The sequence below is a fragment of the Sebastes umbrosus genome, chromosome 14 (assembly GCF_015220745.1).
Source record: "Sebastes umbrosus isolate fSebUmb1 chromosome 14, fSebUmb1.pri, whole genome shotgun sequence".
In the NCBI taxonomy this organism is placed as follows: domain Eukaryota; kingdom Metazoa; phylum Chordata; class Actinopteri; order Perciformes; family Sebastidae; genus Sebastes; species Sebastes umbrosus.
The window spans coordinates 11,466,626-11,480,702 of record NC_051282.1 but is presented as its reverse complement, the minus strand read 5'-3'; the positions used below and the strand labels follow the sequence as shown (position 1 = coordinate 11,480,702).

Sequence of the window (14,077 nt, the reverse complement as noted above, 5' to 3'; positions counted from 1 at the left end):
GAAATATCTCAACAACTATTGGATGGATTGCCATAAAAGTTTTGTACAGCTACTCATGGTTCCCAGAGGATGAGTCCTAATGATTCTGTTGAACCTCTGACTTTTCTTCTAGCACCACCATGAAGTTGACATTTGTGGGTTAGAGCACAGGCACAGTTTGCGTTGGTTCAGGGGACTCACTGAACACCCTAGAAATGCATCTATATTTTTCTATGATAACGTAGAACGGCTTAAAATTAAAAGTACTTACAAGAAAAAATTAACAACTGACTCCTTATGGTACGTGTCCACAGGGGCGTTTTTTAACGCAAGGGGACGCGACGCGACGCGACGCGACGCGACGCTTCCCAACATTGGATGCTTGGTGGGCGTGTCGCTAGACACAGGCTTTCCCCACCTGATTGGACGAAGGCTTTTCCTCCGTTGGCTGCTGCTCCCAGCTTTCAAACCGGAACCAGTATGGAGGCTCGTTTGGAAACTCTCTTCTCTTATTTCACGAAAATAGTTCACGAAATGTATTTCTGAAAACATTTGAGGCGAGAAATAAGCCATGCAGGCAGCGAGTCGCGTCGGATGCCCGTCATTTGCATAAAGTAGACTAGCCCTCAACTTTATGCAAATGAGGAGCGGGCGTTGTGACGCTCCGTTTCCCGAATCGCGCCGCCACGCTGCCAGAATGCATTGCGCGGCTGCTTACATAGACAATGAATGGGGACCGTAGAAAGCACGGAGGCTGTGGACACGTACCATCAGAGTGTCTTTTAGTACAACTGAATGCTGAACAAGACATTTTTAGGCGACCAAAATGTTACAATAACTTTCATGAACTGAAAACACACTGTGAAAGGGTTGAAGTTGTAAGACGAAAACGGACAACTCCCAAAAACTAGTTCATGGCTTCCTTGCTATACACCCCATGGCTACACCTCCATCCTAAGATGGAGGTGTAGCCATGTGTTGCGACCTGTCAATCACAAGGTAGCCCCGCCCTAAAGCATTCCCTGCTCTATGGTCTATTTGACTCTAAATAGGACCATAATTGACTAAATGAACATCATGCTGTATTGAAGAAGACTTGAAACTAGGGATTGAGACCATAAACTCATGTTTACAATGTTTACTGATAAATCATTTGAGAAGTAGGGTCATTCTAGACTTCTATACAATCAAACTTCTTTTTGCAACCAGAGGAGTCGCCCCCTGCTGGCTATTAGAAATAATGCAAGTTTAAGGCACGTCCACATTAATTGGCTTGAGCACAAAATGTGCAGGTTTACTCACATATAGCACCCATCCTCCGTCTTTGACCAGCTGAGAATGCGAGAGGTAGGGAGCGCTGAAAGTCTCTGGAAGTACCTGGCAAAGTAATCGTTGAGTCATTCGTCATTAATCAACAAACATATCAAATCATTTTGTACTACGGGCAGTAAAAATCTTACTGCATCTTTAAGTCATTCTGCTTGTTAAAATGTCAAAATGTAAAATTTACAGACTACACAGCCCAGCTGTACAACAGCGTAAAAAACTAAGCAGTTGTTTTTGGGATGTGAGGAGTTTTTGTAATGTGAGTAATCACAGCTAATCACACACACCTCCATATTGATAATGGTTTTCCATTTCTATGACACATCATAATTCAAACTAGAAGCTGGTGTTTATGAGCGTACAATGTAGAGGACATGTTATAAATGCACACTGCTGAAAAAGAGCTTAAGACATTAGTAGCTGAGCTAAAATGCACATGAATTCAGCTTTGATTTTATCTGGGATGTTTTGCCTGTATCCTCCTGCTTATTATTCATACATTTGAATACATTTACGCGAGGGACCTGCTCAGTACAAGCACAATATTACACTATTGGCAACTGAGCAGCGTTGGAGACCGCTGCTGGAAGACAAATGCCCTTCTCAATGTCAGTTTGATGGCAATTGCTGAGACAGGGGAGGGTTTTCTTCATTTACTTCCATCAACCAGATTTTTCAATCTGTCCCGCTTGCCCGACCTCAGATAATTATTATGCATTGTGAAAGACATCCCCAGCCTCACTGTTGATCTCTCCTGGACAAATACATGTAAAACAATTATAGTATAGTGGATATAATATAGTGGATACAAAAATGGGTGCCAGTTCAACCCCTTTTTGAATAGGAGAACACACAACAGGTCTGAGTTAGGTCTACTGGTATGGGGGGCGGGAGGGAGCAGCCTGAGAGAGCAGCCTGAGAGAACCCCGAGGGGGCTGGACGGCATCAGACGAGGCTGTGTGGAGCGCCAGCAGCAGTGCGGGTTGTTGAGGGGGCAGACCCAGACCCAACCACTCCACCATAAAGTCACCATATGGCCGTCCTCTCACACCCTCTCCCAGGAATTCCTGCCTGAGAGAGAGAAAGAGAAAGAGAGGCAGCTTGTGTGTGACAGAAAGATCATGCATTTGAGTCTGTGAAAGAAAGCAAGAAAGAAGGAGGAGTAGAACTCAACGAAGGGTTTCAGATAATGTAAGTGTGTGTTCAGAAAGGAGGTACAGGGCCAGACAGACAGACTGTCTGAGTGTCCACTACAGTGGGCAGGGGGACGTGAGAGCCATGCACAAAAGCAGCCGATTAGACTGTTATCAGTCTATTAAATAGGCGTTAGCAGTCACTATAAGCACTATAGATGTGGGTCAATAGGGGCCTACTACACCCAGTAGTAGGTTTTATCATCTATTCCCATGGTTGATCACTGAAAGATGGTATAAAAGAAGACGACAGTGACCTCTAGTGACCATAGTAATTATGACAGGAGCAGAAGCACCCAACATGTTCTCAGACCCCTCGGCGTCACTTTTCGATCGCAGTTAACATGCTTAATGTTGTGAATTAAACAAAAACACTTGTTTAGGATTAGGTAATAAAACCACTTAGTTACATTTAGAAAAAAAACAACATAGTTGGGCTTAAAATTACTACGTTTTTACAGGGAAAATGTGACTGGAAGTTGTGAACACAGGACACAAACGAACAGCTGATTGTAAAGTGAAAGTGAAACGTAACGCACGGGACACGAACAGCCTCCTGGAAAACGAGCCTTTTGTTTGTTGTTCACCCAGGAGGCCGGGGTTCGCATCCTATGTGAAACCAACAGCGTGTAGTTGTCTATGTTCACAAGCGTTAGTTTCACTTTTGAAACGTAGTTATTTTAAGCCAAATCACAACATTTTCCCCTAAACATAAGTATTTTTGTTGCCTAAACCTAAAGTAGTAGTTTCGTTACCTAAACCTAAAGAAGTAGTAGTTTTGTTGCCTAAACCTAAAGAAGCTTTTTTGTTTTTTAGTTCAAAACGTAATGTTAGGTGCAATTTTGCGTGTTAGAATGTGCCGCTTTAAAGTTTCGCTTTCACTTTTACAACGTAGTAGTGTAGTAGGCCCCTACTGACCCATATCTATGGTGCTTATAGTGACCAATAACCCTATTTAATGGCCTGATAACAGTAAAATTGGGTGCATAAATACACCAGCAAAGTGAAATGAATCAACAGTTTGTGTCAAGTGTCAAAATTCAGAGGTAAACACAAAAAGGCTTAAAAAGAGTCAGTGCCAAACATGTGAAACTTACAGTTTTTTATTATTAATACTCAACACTTCATTTTGTTCATCATGTACAAAGAGAAAGAATAGTCTTATTTGAGCACTTATATATCAGTATGATCCTTATTAGAAGTACCTTAATGATGCTTTTTTTTGCAATTTTGTCATGACGTGGTTAATTTCGTTATTGAGATATTTGATCGTTTCCATACAAAAAAAACAAAACAAAAAAAACAAGGTAAATGTTTCCCCCAATATTCAGTATTTACACAACCTGTACAATTATTTGTTTTTGTGTCATTTTCTGTTGGTGTAAAAATTTCAGGGATTTATTTCAAAGAAAAGGGCCACAAAAAGAGAAAAGAATGGCCAAGAATAATATTATGTATATCATTATGTATACAATTGAAACTATTCATATGTTACATTTTTTGTCATCCCACAGTAAATTTAATCAGTGAAGACGTGTGTTCACCTTGTGAAATACATTTAGTAGCAACCCCTTATGTAATTTTCATTCAGGTAAAGCAATGATGGAAAATAGCAATATTAACAAACAAACAAAACTGTACACAATTTAATAGAAAAATGTTGTATGCATCAATATAAAGCAATATCAATACATATTAATACACGTACACACATGTTTAAAATATGAGTAAACAAGTGAATTGGAAAATTATAAGCAGCTAAATTACATGGACCTTCACAACAAATCATTCATAAAATATCACAGTATAATTCTTCCTATCTGCATGTGACTTGTTGATAAAAAAAAACATGATTAGCAACTCAAGAGGTTAAAAATATTGATGTCAAATCCTCCAAAACACACAAAAAAAATACATTTTCACGAGTCAGTTTAACCGGTACATCGATCCCTGTAGCTGACCGCGTCATGCTCTTATTTTGGTCCCATGTGTCAGTATCCCTGACAGAAAAACACACGTCAGCTGAGGTGACATTTACATCCTCCACCTCCAGGATGTTCCAGCAACACTAACTTTCCAAAGCCATTTCTTGTGTTGTAAAAATGTGACACAGTGTTTTCGCTCTACACGACCTAACAAAATGCGTTGTGGCACGCTCGTGTGCAGAGAAGTGACTCCCGGGACCGATGCGGCCATGAGGGAAATATGGACTTCTGGTGAGCCGTGCTTGCTCTGCATCACCGGCCCGGCCTGCATCACCGGCCCGGCCTGCAGCACCGGCACGCATCACCGGCCTGGCATGCACACGCTGGCTGCAGAGCCGAGCAGCAGGATGTGGTAAAGGCCTGATGGTAGCATGTTTACCACAGTGTCAGGTACACTTTGACTTCCCAAACCAACAGCTGGAAGCTGGTGCTAGCTCGCTCCCTTCCAATGCATGAAAACACAAGTGATAAATTGGCACATACAGTGTACAGTAAGAGCTTTTTTTCTGTTTGGTTATCCAGTTTATTGCAAATGAGGAGTGGTGGCTTGTGTGAAAAATATGCAAACCTCACAGAGTTTACGTGCACACGGATACATTTTTCACTTTTCAATCAACCCTCTAGACGTGAAAGCAGTTGAGGAGAAAAACAGAAAGAGAGATGAATTTCTTCTCTCAGGGCCGGGGCCAAGATTATGGAGACTTATTGGAATCAGTACCATACAGAAGAAGAAGAGCGGGGGAAATAATTTCCGACTGCATGGGGACAAAATTGCATACGTACACAACAAATCACAAAATTATATTTTCCCGTCTCGTCCCGAGAAACAAGCAGCGCACAAAGTTGCACAAATACAAATTAGAATCCAAAGCTTTTAAGTGTTTCCAACTGTCAAATAACACAGTTCAGTAATATGTGAGCTAAAATATAGCAGTTGATTCCCCCCCGAAGCAGAACTCTACGTTAAATGTGACATGACAGAACAAATGTTGCACCTTTTAATAAGGGGTTGCACAAATGCATTTCAGCTTCGAATGAGATTCTCAATAAGATGAAACTAAACTCGCTCTCGCATTTGTGTGTGTTTATATATATGTGTGTGTGTGTATATTCGTTACCACAGTGATGTCTATCCCAAACGTAGAGAGGGAACAGGATAGGCCGGGCCGACGATGGCTCTAAATTCTGTGTGCAATCACCGTTAAGAGCCCGGGCAAAAAAAACAAACAAAAAAACGGGCAACAAAAAACACAAAATATCTTGTAAGTTTTTAACAAGGATCGCTGCTTTAAAAATGAAGGATCACAATATACTGCCTCTATATGCAAATATCATCTATGTATACACTTAATATTGTATCCCATAAATGTGTAGTTAATTGATCTCAAAAAAGCATGAAGAAGAGCTTACCTTAAAAAGAGAGAATCTAACACAATTCAAGGGAAACTTAGCAAAGACTCCTAAAACTAAACTTTTCCCCTTTTAAATCACCAAACGTCTACACCTACAGTAAATTATCCTCCAACACTTTAGTGAAAATATGAAAAAAAAGTCTTAACATAATCAGTATACTGATCGGTAAAACTATCGTAATTAAGTAAACATGAGATTTAAAGAAAAAAAGAGGTTCAATTATATCACTTATGATTAGTAATATTTGTGTCTTAACTATATTTTGCATATTTTTGTCTTTTGTTTGTTTTTTATGAGTTTTTATTGTCGTTTTGTTTATTTCTTAAATTGCTGTAAAACATATTGAAAGTTACATCCTGTCTGTCTGTTTACTGTACAAAGTGAAAAGAGTTTTCTTTTTAAATAGATTTATTTACAAGGAAAAGATTGAACGTACAAATGCTGACGCTGATTGATGCCCGCTCCGGAGTCGCTCTACCGCTCGTTCTTATTTCCTCGTCGTTTTCCTGTTCGAACTTCTTATGCCGTCTCGCTGATAATGGTTTGACCTGAACTTTCAAAAATGTGTGCGTATAAAAATTCCAGAGATCCCAATCGGTTTATTAGGAGAGTCATGTCGGTGGGGGGTGTGGGTGGGGGGGGGGGGGGAGGGGGAGGGGGGGTATGGATCTGTTTGATTTAAGGCTAACTTGATCAGTCTCACGTTGACGGTGTTATCGGTGGAGCGAGGGGAGGAGAGGCGGCTGAACTTATGAATATCAGCAGGTAAGTGAGGGAAAAAAAAAAACAGCTGTTATCATTCAGATTCGCTTCCCTCCACACACACACACACACTCACACGCACACACACATGCACGCACGGCAACCTATTACCACTGGTGCGTTTAGATTCGGGTATAAGATAGAAGTCCGCGATGACAAAGATCACATTCTACACACTCCAGCAGCTCCAATCTCAGGCCAGCACTCCTGCGCAATCTCACCGCAGCCCTTGAACTTCTGACACCGCCAGCTTATCGAACATCAAACCTTTAAATAACTAATAGAGGCTTCTTTATTCTGTACAGTAATATGATGAGTCATCATCAGACAGCTCCGGGTGTGTGGTTGGAGGGGGGGGTGATGATGGGATGATAAGGCATGTCTACTGAGTGCCTACACTGAGTAAAAAGGTCCTGTGCAATAAAACCTCTCCAGCTGAAAAAAGACTATCTACATCAGTCAAAAGTGAAAAGCTTTCGCAAGTTGGCCGCCTTCCGGACGCCGCCGCCTCTCTCAATTAAACATCCTCCGCCATTATCACGGGGCGACGACACTTTCTCCTACACATTTTTGTTGCCGACATAAACAAAAGTGCATATATTAAATCATACACAATGTACAAACAAAGCTTTCTGTGTTGCCTCTCGGGCCGCTTAGCGAAAAAGTATAACGCCTTCAACGAGATACTGGCGAGAGAGGCCGAGAAAAAAAAAAAAAAAAAGCGAGTGCCCGGTGAGTGTTATCATGTAACCTGAATAAAAGAAGTGGTCTAAAGGCTGCCGTGTCGTGGAGTGAGACGCTATCTCCTGAATAGTTCGAAATCAATTTTTACGAAGTTATAAAACATCTCCTCTCGTGTCGAAACCATCCCGCTGCAGCGTCTCAAGCCTGCTGGAAAATTTTCACCGCAGTTTTGGCTCATAAACGTGAAGAGAAACAGCCGAAAAAGCACGCCGTCCCGGTTGCCGCCTGGAGGACACATCCACTGGAGACCATTAAGGCACGTCCTCCCTCTCAGTATCTTCAGATTCGGACGGAACGCGTCGTTCACAGTTAACACAAGTTCAGACTGACAAAATCTGCATGTGTTTAAGTGTGTGTGTGTGTGTGTGTGTGTGTGTGCACTTGATTTGTAATGTCTTGAAACATCAAATAAGGATCTGTCAGCTCTTCCAGATCCTGTTTTTTCCACGAGGAGCAAATAAATGTATGAGCATGGAGTAAAATATTCTACAGAAGACAGAAAAATAAAGGAGTTAAGGACTCAGTCTTTCTGGCTTGTTGGTTGAACAACCGTCCTGCTGCCACCCGGCGCAGACAGGATACAACTACAGATACTTAAAAAACAGTAGTGAAATATTATACCAACAGAACATAAAACAAGAAAAAACTTAGTGATATCATAATCAGCACTAACATCTTTGTTATTCACAATGTTATCAATATTATTGTTGTTCTTATACCCTGTTTTTTTTTCTATAAGAATATCTTATTATCATTCATGATTGTATTTCTCATAGCAAACAGCTCTTTTGGCGTCGGGGATGAGGAGGAGGAGCGGGGGGGTTGGGGGGTGGCCAGGAGAGGAAGAGGAGTGTGGGACGGAGAGGAGACGGACAGGCCGGGCTGTCTCCTTCCAGAGAGAGAAATCATCTCCTGTGTCTCTGGTAAAAACGTGACAATGTCTCCTTTCCGCGGTGACACAGGGGCAGATGGGCAGTTTGCTCTCGCTGTCTTTTCCTCAGCGGGAGCTCTCGGACAGCCGTCGCATCGCACCAGCCTCACACGTCCAATATCAAACGAAGATGAGGTGTCGCCTCTTTGCGATAACAACCGAGTGCGTCGACTTCTGCCTCACTGGTGGATGAAACGATGGACGAGGAGTTGAGTGCATTTGTGATGTTGAGGGCAACGTTGATTGACTGTGTTCGGACATAAAAGTAGAGTAGCTTTGGCCGTTTCTGAGAGCAGGTTAACATCCCACACCTCCTCAGGGAGTCCTGATTTCTTTACCCAGATTTGTTTTTTGCAAAATCAAGATCCCCCCCCCTTATTTTTCTATTTCACAGCTCTCTCCTCTCCTACCTCATCGTGCTGTCCCAATATGGGCCAGGGTTGCAGTGTGTGGACAGTGTCTTTAAAATCATCCCTGATCTCCTAACACTACACGCCTCCCCTCCTCCTCCCTCGCCATCGTCCGCTCCTCCCTTTCCTCCATACTCCCTTTTTTTCTGCTCTCACACGTCAGACTCGATGCTGGAGAGTTTCTCGTACACATGGCCATTGCTTCCGTTGAAGGGACGCGGGGGGCCGACCCCCAGCATGGAGCCGTGGTGGTTCATCCCACCCATGCTGAGCTCTTTCGGGAACCGGGGCGTCACGTTGGACATCACCCCGGCCGTGGCGGACGCCGGCAGATACGACGTCGTGCTCATCTGGCTCCTGAAGTCACTTCGGCTGTTTTTGGCAACTTGTTGCTGCTGCTGTTGCTTTTTCATGTAATATTGTTTGGCTCCGTGCATCAGACACTGGTCGTCGCCGAAGGTGGGTATAAAGGGGTTTTGGTTTACCCTGTCGGGGTAAAGAGATTTGGATAAAGAGAACCCTCCCCCACCTCCTCCTTCCATCAAAGACCTATCCCTGTCTCTCATGTCTCTCTCTCCGATGGAGCGGCGGTGGAGGCCCTCGCCGCCTCTGAACAGGCCGAACGGCGAGCCGGGTCTTTTCCGGCCCTCGCCTCCGTAGAACAACGGGTCCCTGTCTCTTTCCCTTTCTCTCTCCGAGCCCCCGTGACGCTCAAATATGTGTGCGAAGGGGCTGGTGCCCTCCATGTAGCGTTCTTTCTCCTTCAAGCTAACGCTCCTGGGTGGGGGCAGCATCCCTCCCATACCTGGACCACCCATCCCTCCACCACCTCCCAGGCCCCCCATCAAACTTCCCATCCCGCCTGAGTCCTCTTTCTGAAGGTCGACGAATGCGTCATACGAGTGCTGCCGCCTCAGCGGCTTGCCGAATCCTCCACTCTTCCTCCTCTGCTGGCCCTGAGATTGAGACGGAGGCCCGGCGCCCATACCACCCCCACCTTTCCCTCCCCCCATCTGTTCCAAGAGGTGGTTGTTGTCCTCGCTGATGTCGTAGAGGTTTCCTGTCTTTTTACAGCCCTCGCAGCGCATGCAGGTCGCAGAGCTGGGGCGGCTGTTTCCTCCGCCTGCCGAGGACCCGCAGCTCATACCACCACCGTACCCGCCGCCGCCTCCTCCTCCATGCATGGACATCTGCTTGCCCACTCCAACCCCGCTGGCCCGACAGTTCCTGCACTCCCACTCTCCCCCTGCCAGCCCAGATCCTCCCCCGCTCTTTGAATCAGACTTTTTGGGTTTGCTCTTAAGAAAGTCATCCACCGGAACCAGGGTGGTGCAGGTCCCCACTCCTCCATCTCTGTTCCCAGGTCCGTCGGTCAGGTCCACATGTTCCCACTGAGGGACGCCCTCTTTGGGCCGAAACTGGTCCAAATAAAAATCCCTAACGCTCTCCTTTTCTCTGAAGAGATAGTTCCCATCGTTGTTTCCTCCTCCACCTCCTCCACCTCTACCTCCTCCTCCTCCTCCTCCTCCTCCTCCTCCTCTCTTCCGTTCTAAGGGTAAAAGCGGCGGGGAGGTAGAGCGGTGGCCGTGGTAGTGGTGGTGGCTGATGTGGTAGGGTTTCCTCCTGTAGCCCAGCTCGATCTCGTCCAGCTCCCGTCTGGACTTGGCAGAGGCCGGCCTCTTTTTCAGGCTATCGCGGTATTGTTTGCGCTTCTTGGCGTTACCCTCCAGGTTTCCATAAGTCACTGTGTGCGTGGAAATGTCCGAGACATCTGACCGTATATTCCCATCGTCATCGCCTCTCCCTCCGCAGTAGCCGTGCCCAGGGATGAATGTGGAGCTGGAGGCACCTCCCTTGAAGGAGAACTTCCCGTACAGGTCCGGCAGGCCTCCCTTGAAGCCCTGGCTTGGGGGAGGAGTCTGTCCGGACAGCAGGTCAAACTTGCTCATGTTCCTGTGGGTCAGCGCCGAGCACGGCTGCGTGGTGAAAATAGGGGCCACCCCTCCGCCTAGGCTGTCACAGTCGAACATGCCGCCCTCCAGAGAACTAGCGCTGCCCAAACTGTGGGGCCTGTTGGGAGGCGGCCCGCTGAGCCCCAGCGTGGAGCCGTGGTGGTGCATGTATTGGTCCTGGTACAGATTGCTGTCCTTCAGGTGGAGGTTGCCAAATGTCCTCTCCACCTCGCTGATGTAGTCGCTGAACATGTTGTCTTCCGGGTAAGGCGGCTTGCAGTCCGAGTGGCCCGCCAAGCTGCGCCGGTGTTCGGAGATGTCGTAAACGGAGGATTCGCGGCGGATGAAGTCCAGGGCGCTGTGTGGCGAGCCGTTCACCCCGGACAGGGAGGCCATGTTCTTGGCGGTGCGTAAGAGGCGCATGATGTTGGAATGGGTGTTGTTCATGGTGGCTGACGGGGAGTTCAACGCCGAGCTGCTCTTCTCCTCAATCTGCACCCCGTGGATGCAGCTGTAGATGCCCTGTGAGGGGGAACACAGGCAAGAGGCCGCATTAGAGAGAGAACATTTGGTGAATTTAACCATCATTAGTCATTAAAGATGCAGTTGGTAACTTTAACGTGTTTACGCAAATTTGTTTTAACGCCACCAATTTCTTTAACGTATTAAGGCAATCGATCTTTCGGAGGTTGTAGCGGGCCCAGTTTTAAAGCTAGAGTGGAGATACTGGCATCATATGAAACTAAAAAACCTAAGGAATCCATTGGTACCAACTATGTCATACTAGCTTGAAGGAGGCTAAATAACGCTCAAAACTTACGCTCAATTTTGGCGAGGGGTCCCTTGACCTCTGACCTCAACATATGTGAATGAAAACGGGTTCTATGGGTACCCACAAGTCTCCCCTTTACAGACATTCCTACATAATCACATACAGTTTGGGGCAAGTCATAGTCAAGTCAGCACACTGACACACTGACAGCTGTTTTTGCTTATTGGGCTGCAGTTTGCTATGTTATGATTTGAGCATATTTTTTTAGCTAAATGCAGTACCTGTGAGGGTTTCTGGACAATATTTGTCATTGTTTTGTGTTGTTAATTGATTTCCAGTAATAAATATACACATGCATTTGCATAAAGCAGCATATTGGTCCACTCCCATGTTGATAAGAGTATTAAATTCTTGGCAAATCTCCCTTTAAGGTACATTTAGAACAGATAAATGTGTGATTAATTTGTGTTTAATCGTGATTAACTATGGATAAATATTTAAATTGATTGACAGCCCTAAATAAAAAGTTATTTTATAAAACCGTCACTATATCCTGACAGTTGTGCATGAGACAGATAATCTGTGAATTTCACATTTCTTATGCACTACTGTCAGGATATAGTGACTGTTGTATAAAATAACTTTTTATTATATTTGCTCAAAGTTACCGACTGCAGCTTTAATATTGTATTCTAAGTTGACAAAAACATGAGACTGCAGCTGCATCCTGACCGCCCCGCTTCTTATAACTTACAGGATGTGAGTACAGCTCTTCCTGCTGATGCTGTCAATACCTTGCTCAATAAATACAGTGTATAATAAGTAAAACAGATGTTACATGTCATTTATAGACAGTAGCATGTAGTATATCAACTGGTAAAGTGAGACAGTGCAAGAGAGCATACAGTATGAAGATTCAGGGAGGATAGTGTAGCCGCACAGAGGATGATTGATAAAGGCAAAGGGGCTGTAAAAAACCCCAGGGTCCCACTGGTCAATACCTTTAATCAATGTGATTAGAATTCAGCTGAACAATATCCTCCGGTTATTAAACACCTCAGTTCCACTACCGCCCGACGCCGCAACGCGCGAGAGAGGCCAAGCCAAGGAGACGGCGGCTGAGCGTTACGGTGACAGAAAGATAAACTGCTCCATTTGCATTCAGTGATGTACGATACAATATTCAGATAAAAATGGATGTACAGAGGAGAGCAAACCAGGCATGACAGATGGGGACGGTAAAGGATCGGATCAATTCCAAACAATGATTTTGCTCAGTTTTTCAGGACGTCTGTAGATGACTATGGGAATAAAGGGACGCTTTGACTGCTGTTGAAGACCAGAGATCAGCTGACCCCAGTTCTGTTCGCCACTGCAGAGGTCAGGGGTCAGCCGATTGTCTGCTCTGTTGTTAAGCTATGACTCTTCCCAACCTCCTGCTTTTATCCACTAATATGACACATTGACCCTCAGTTCTCCTTTCCATAGACGCTCCTTTCTGCTGGTTAATTAGCTTCATGGACAGCGTCTGCATTGCAGCGAAAAAAGCCTTCATCCCTCATTCCACTTCTAGGTTATAGGTTATAACTAGGGCTGTCAATCGATTCAAATATTTAATCAGGATTAATCGCATGATAGTCCATAGTTAATTGCGATTAATCGCAAATTAATTGCACATTTTTCTATATATTCAAAATGTACCTTAAAGTGGCAGTAGGCAGTATATTTTTGGCATCATTGGGCAAAAATGCCATAATAACCTTTCAGCATACTGTAATTCAAGTGTTCTGAGAGAAAACTAGACTTCTGCACCTCCTCATGGCTCTGTTTTCAGGCTTTAGAAAATCTAGCCCGTGAAGGGAGACTTTGACCAATCACAGGTCATTTCATTGAGAGAGCGTTCCTATTGGCTGTCACAAACTTTCTAATTTTACAGCTAAACAGTACGCTACATGATGATTCTGACAACATTTGAGGAGAGAAAGAGGCATTAACGTAACATAATATTGATTCATATTTGATCAGCGCGGCCTAGTTTGACCGTTTGGTCGGAGTTCGCGAGTGATTGACAGCCGGCTCTCATCGACAGCAGACCTCAGATCAGCTGTTACTGCTTGTTATCCTCCGGTCTGGGAAATCTTGCAGATGACGTTAGGAGCACCGGAGGACAAAGACGCACATGATTTTTTTCAGGTTACCTGTTTTATGTACTACTGTCACGAAATAGCGACCGTTTTATAAAAATAACTTTTTTAAATCATATTTGCCTCAATCTCACCTACTTCAGCTTTTTTCAGATTATCACGTTAGCTTTGACAGCCCTTGTTATAACTTCTTTCAGTTTCACAGTCTGTTAACAGTATCTAAAGCTTGACAATGACTAAAACTAAGAGTGGTAACATAAATACAAAAGGACTCATATTTCAGAAATAAGGTATTTGGATCTTGAAGTGGAGGACAAATGTATACACCCACCTGCGTGATATTTCAGGGTTGTTTTTTTTTCCCACTTAGAGCCATCTTTCAATGTTTATCTGGTCCTTCTCCGCCTCATCTGTGTTTCTTTTTTCCATCTGCCTGTTTATACAATTTGTCATTGCTTCATATCTT

The 14,077-nt window shown here is 44.5% G+C and overlaps 1 protein-coding gene across 3 annotated transcripts in view; it reads right to left on the bottom strand.

Moving 5' to 3' along the window:
• Positions 1-3,585: 3,585 nt before the first annotated feature.
• The window catches only part of LOC119501642 (glutamate receptor ionotropic, NMDA 2B-like), a 161,175-nt gene continuing 150,683 nt past the window's right edge, over positions 3,586-14,077 (bottom strand). For all 3 annotated transcript variants that reach the window (XM_037792128.1, XM_037792127.1, XM_037792129.1), the window contains one exon: positions 3,586-11,217. In XM_037792128.1, coding sequence (XP_037648056.1) covers positions 8,896-11,217 — 2,322 coding nt within the window. In that variant the 3' untranslated portion in view covers positions 3,586-8,895. The remainder of the gene's footprint in view (positions 11,218-14,077) is intronic.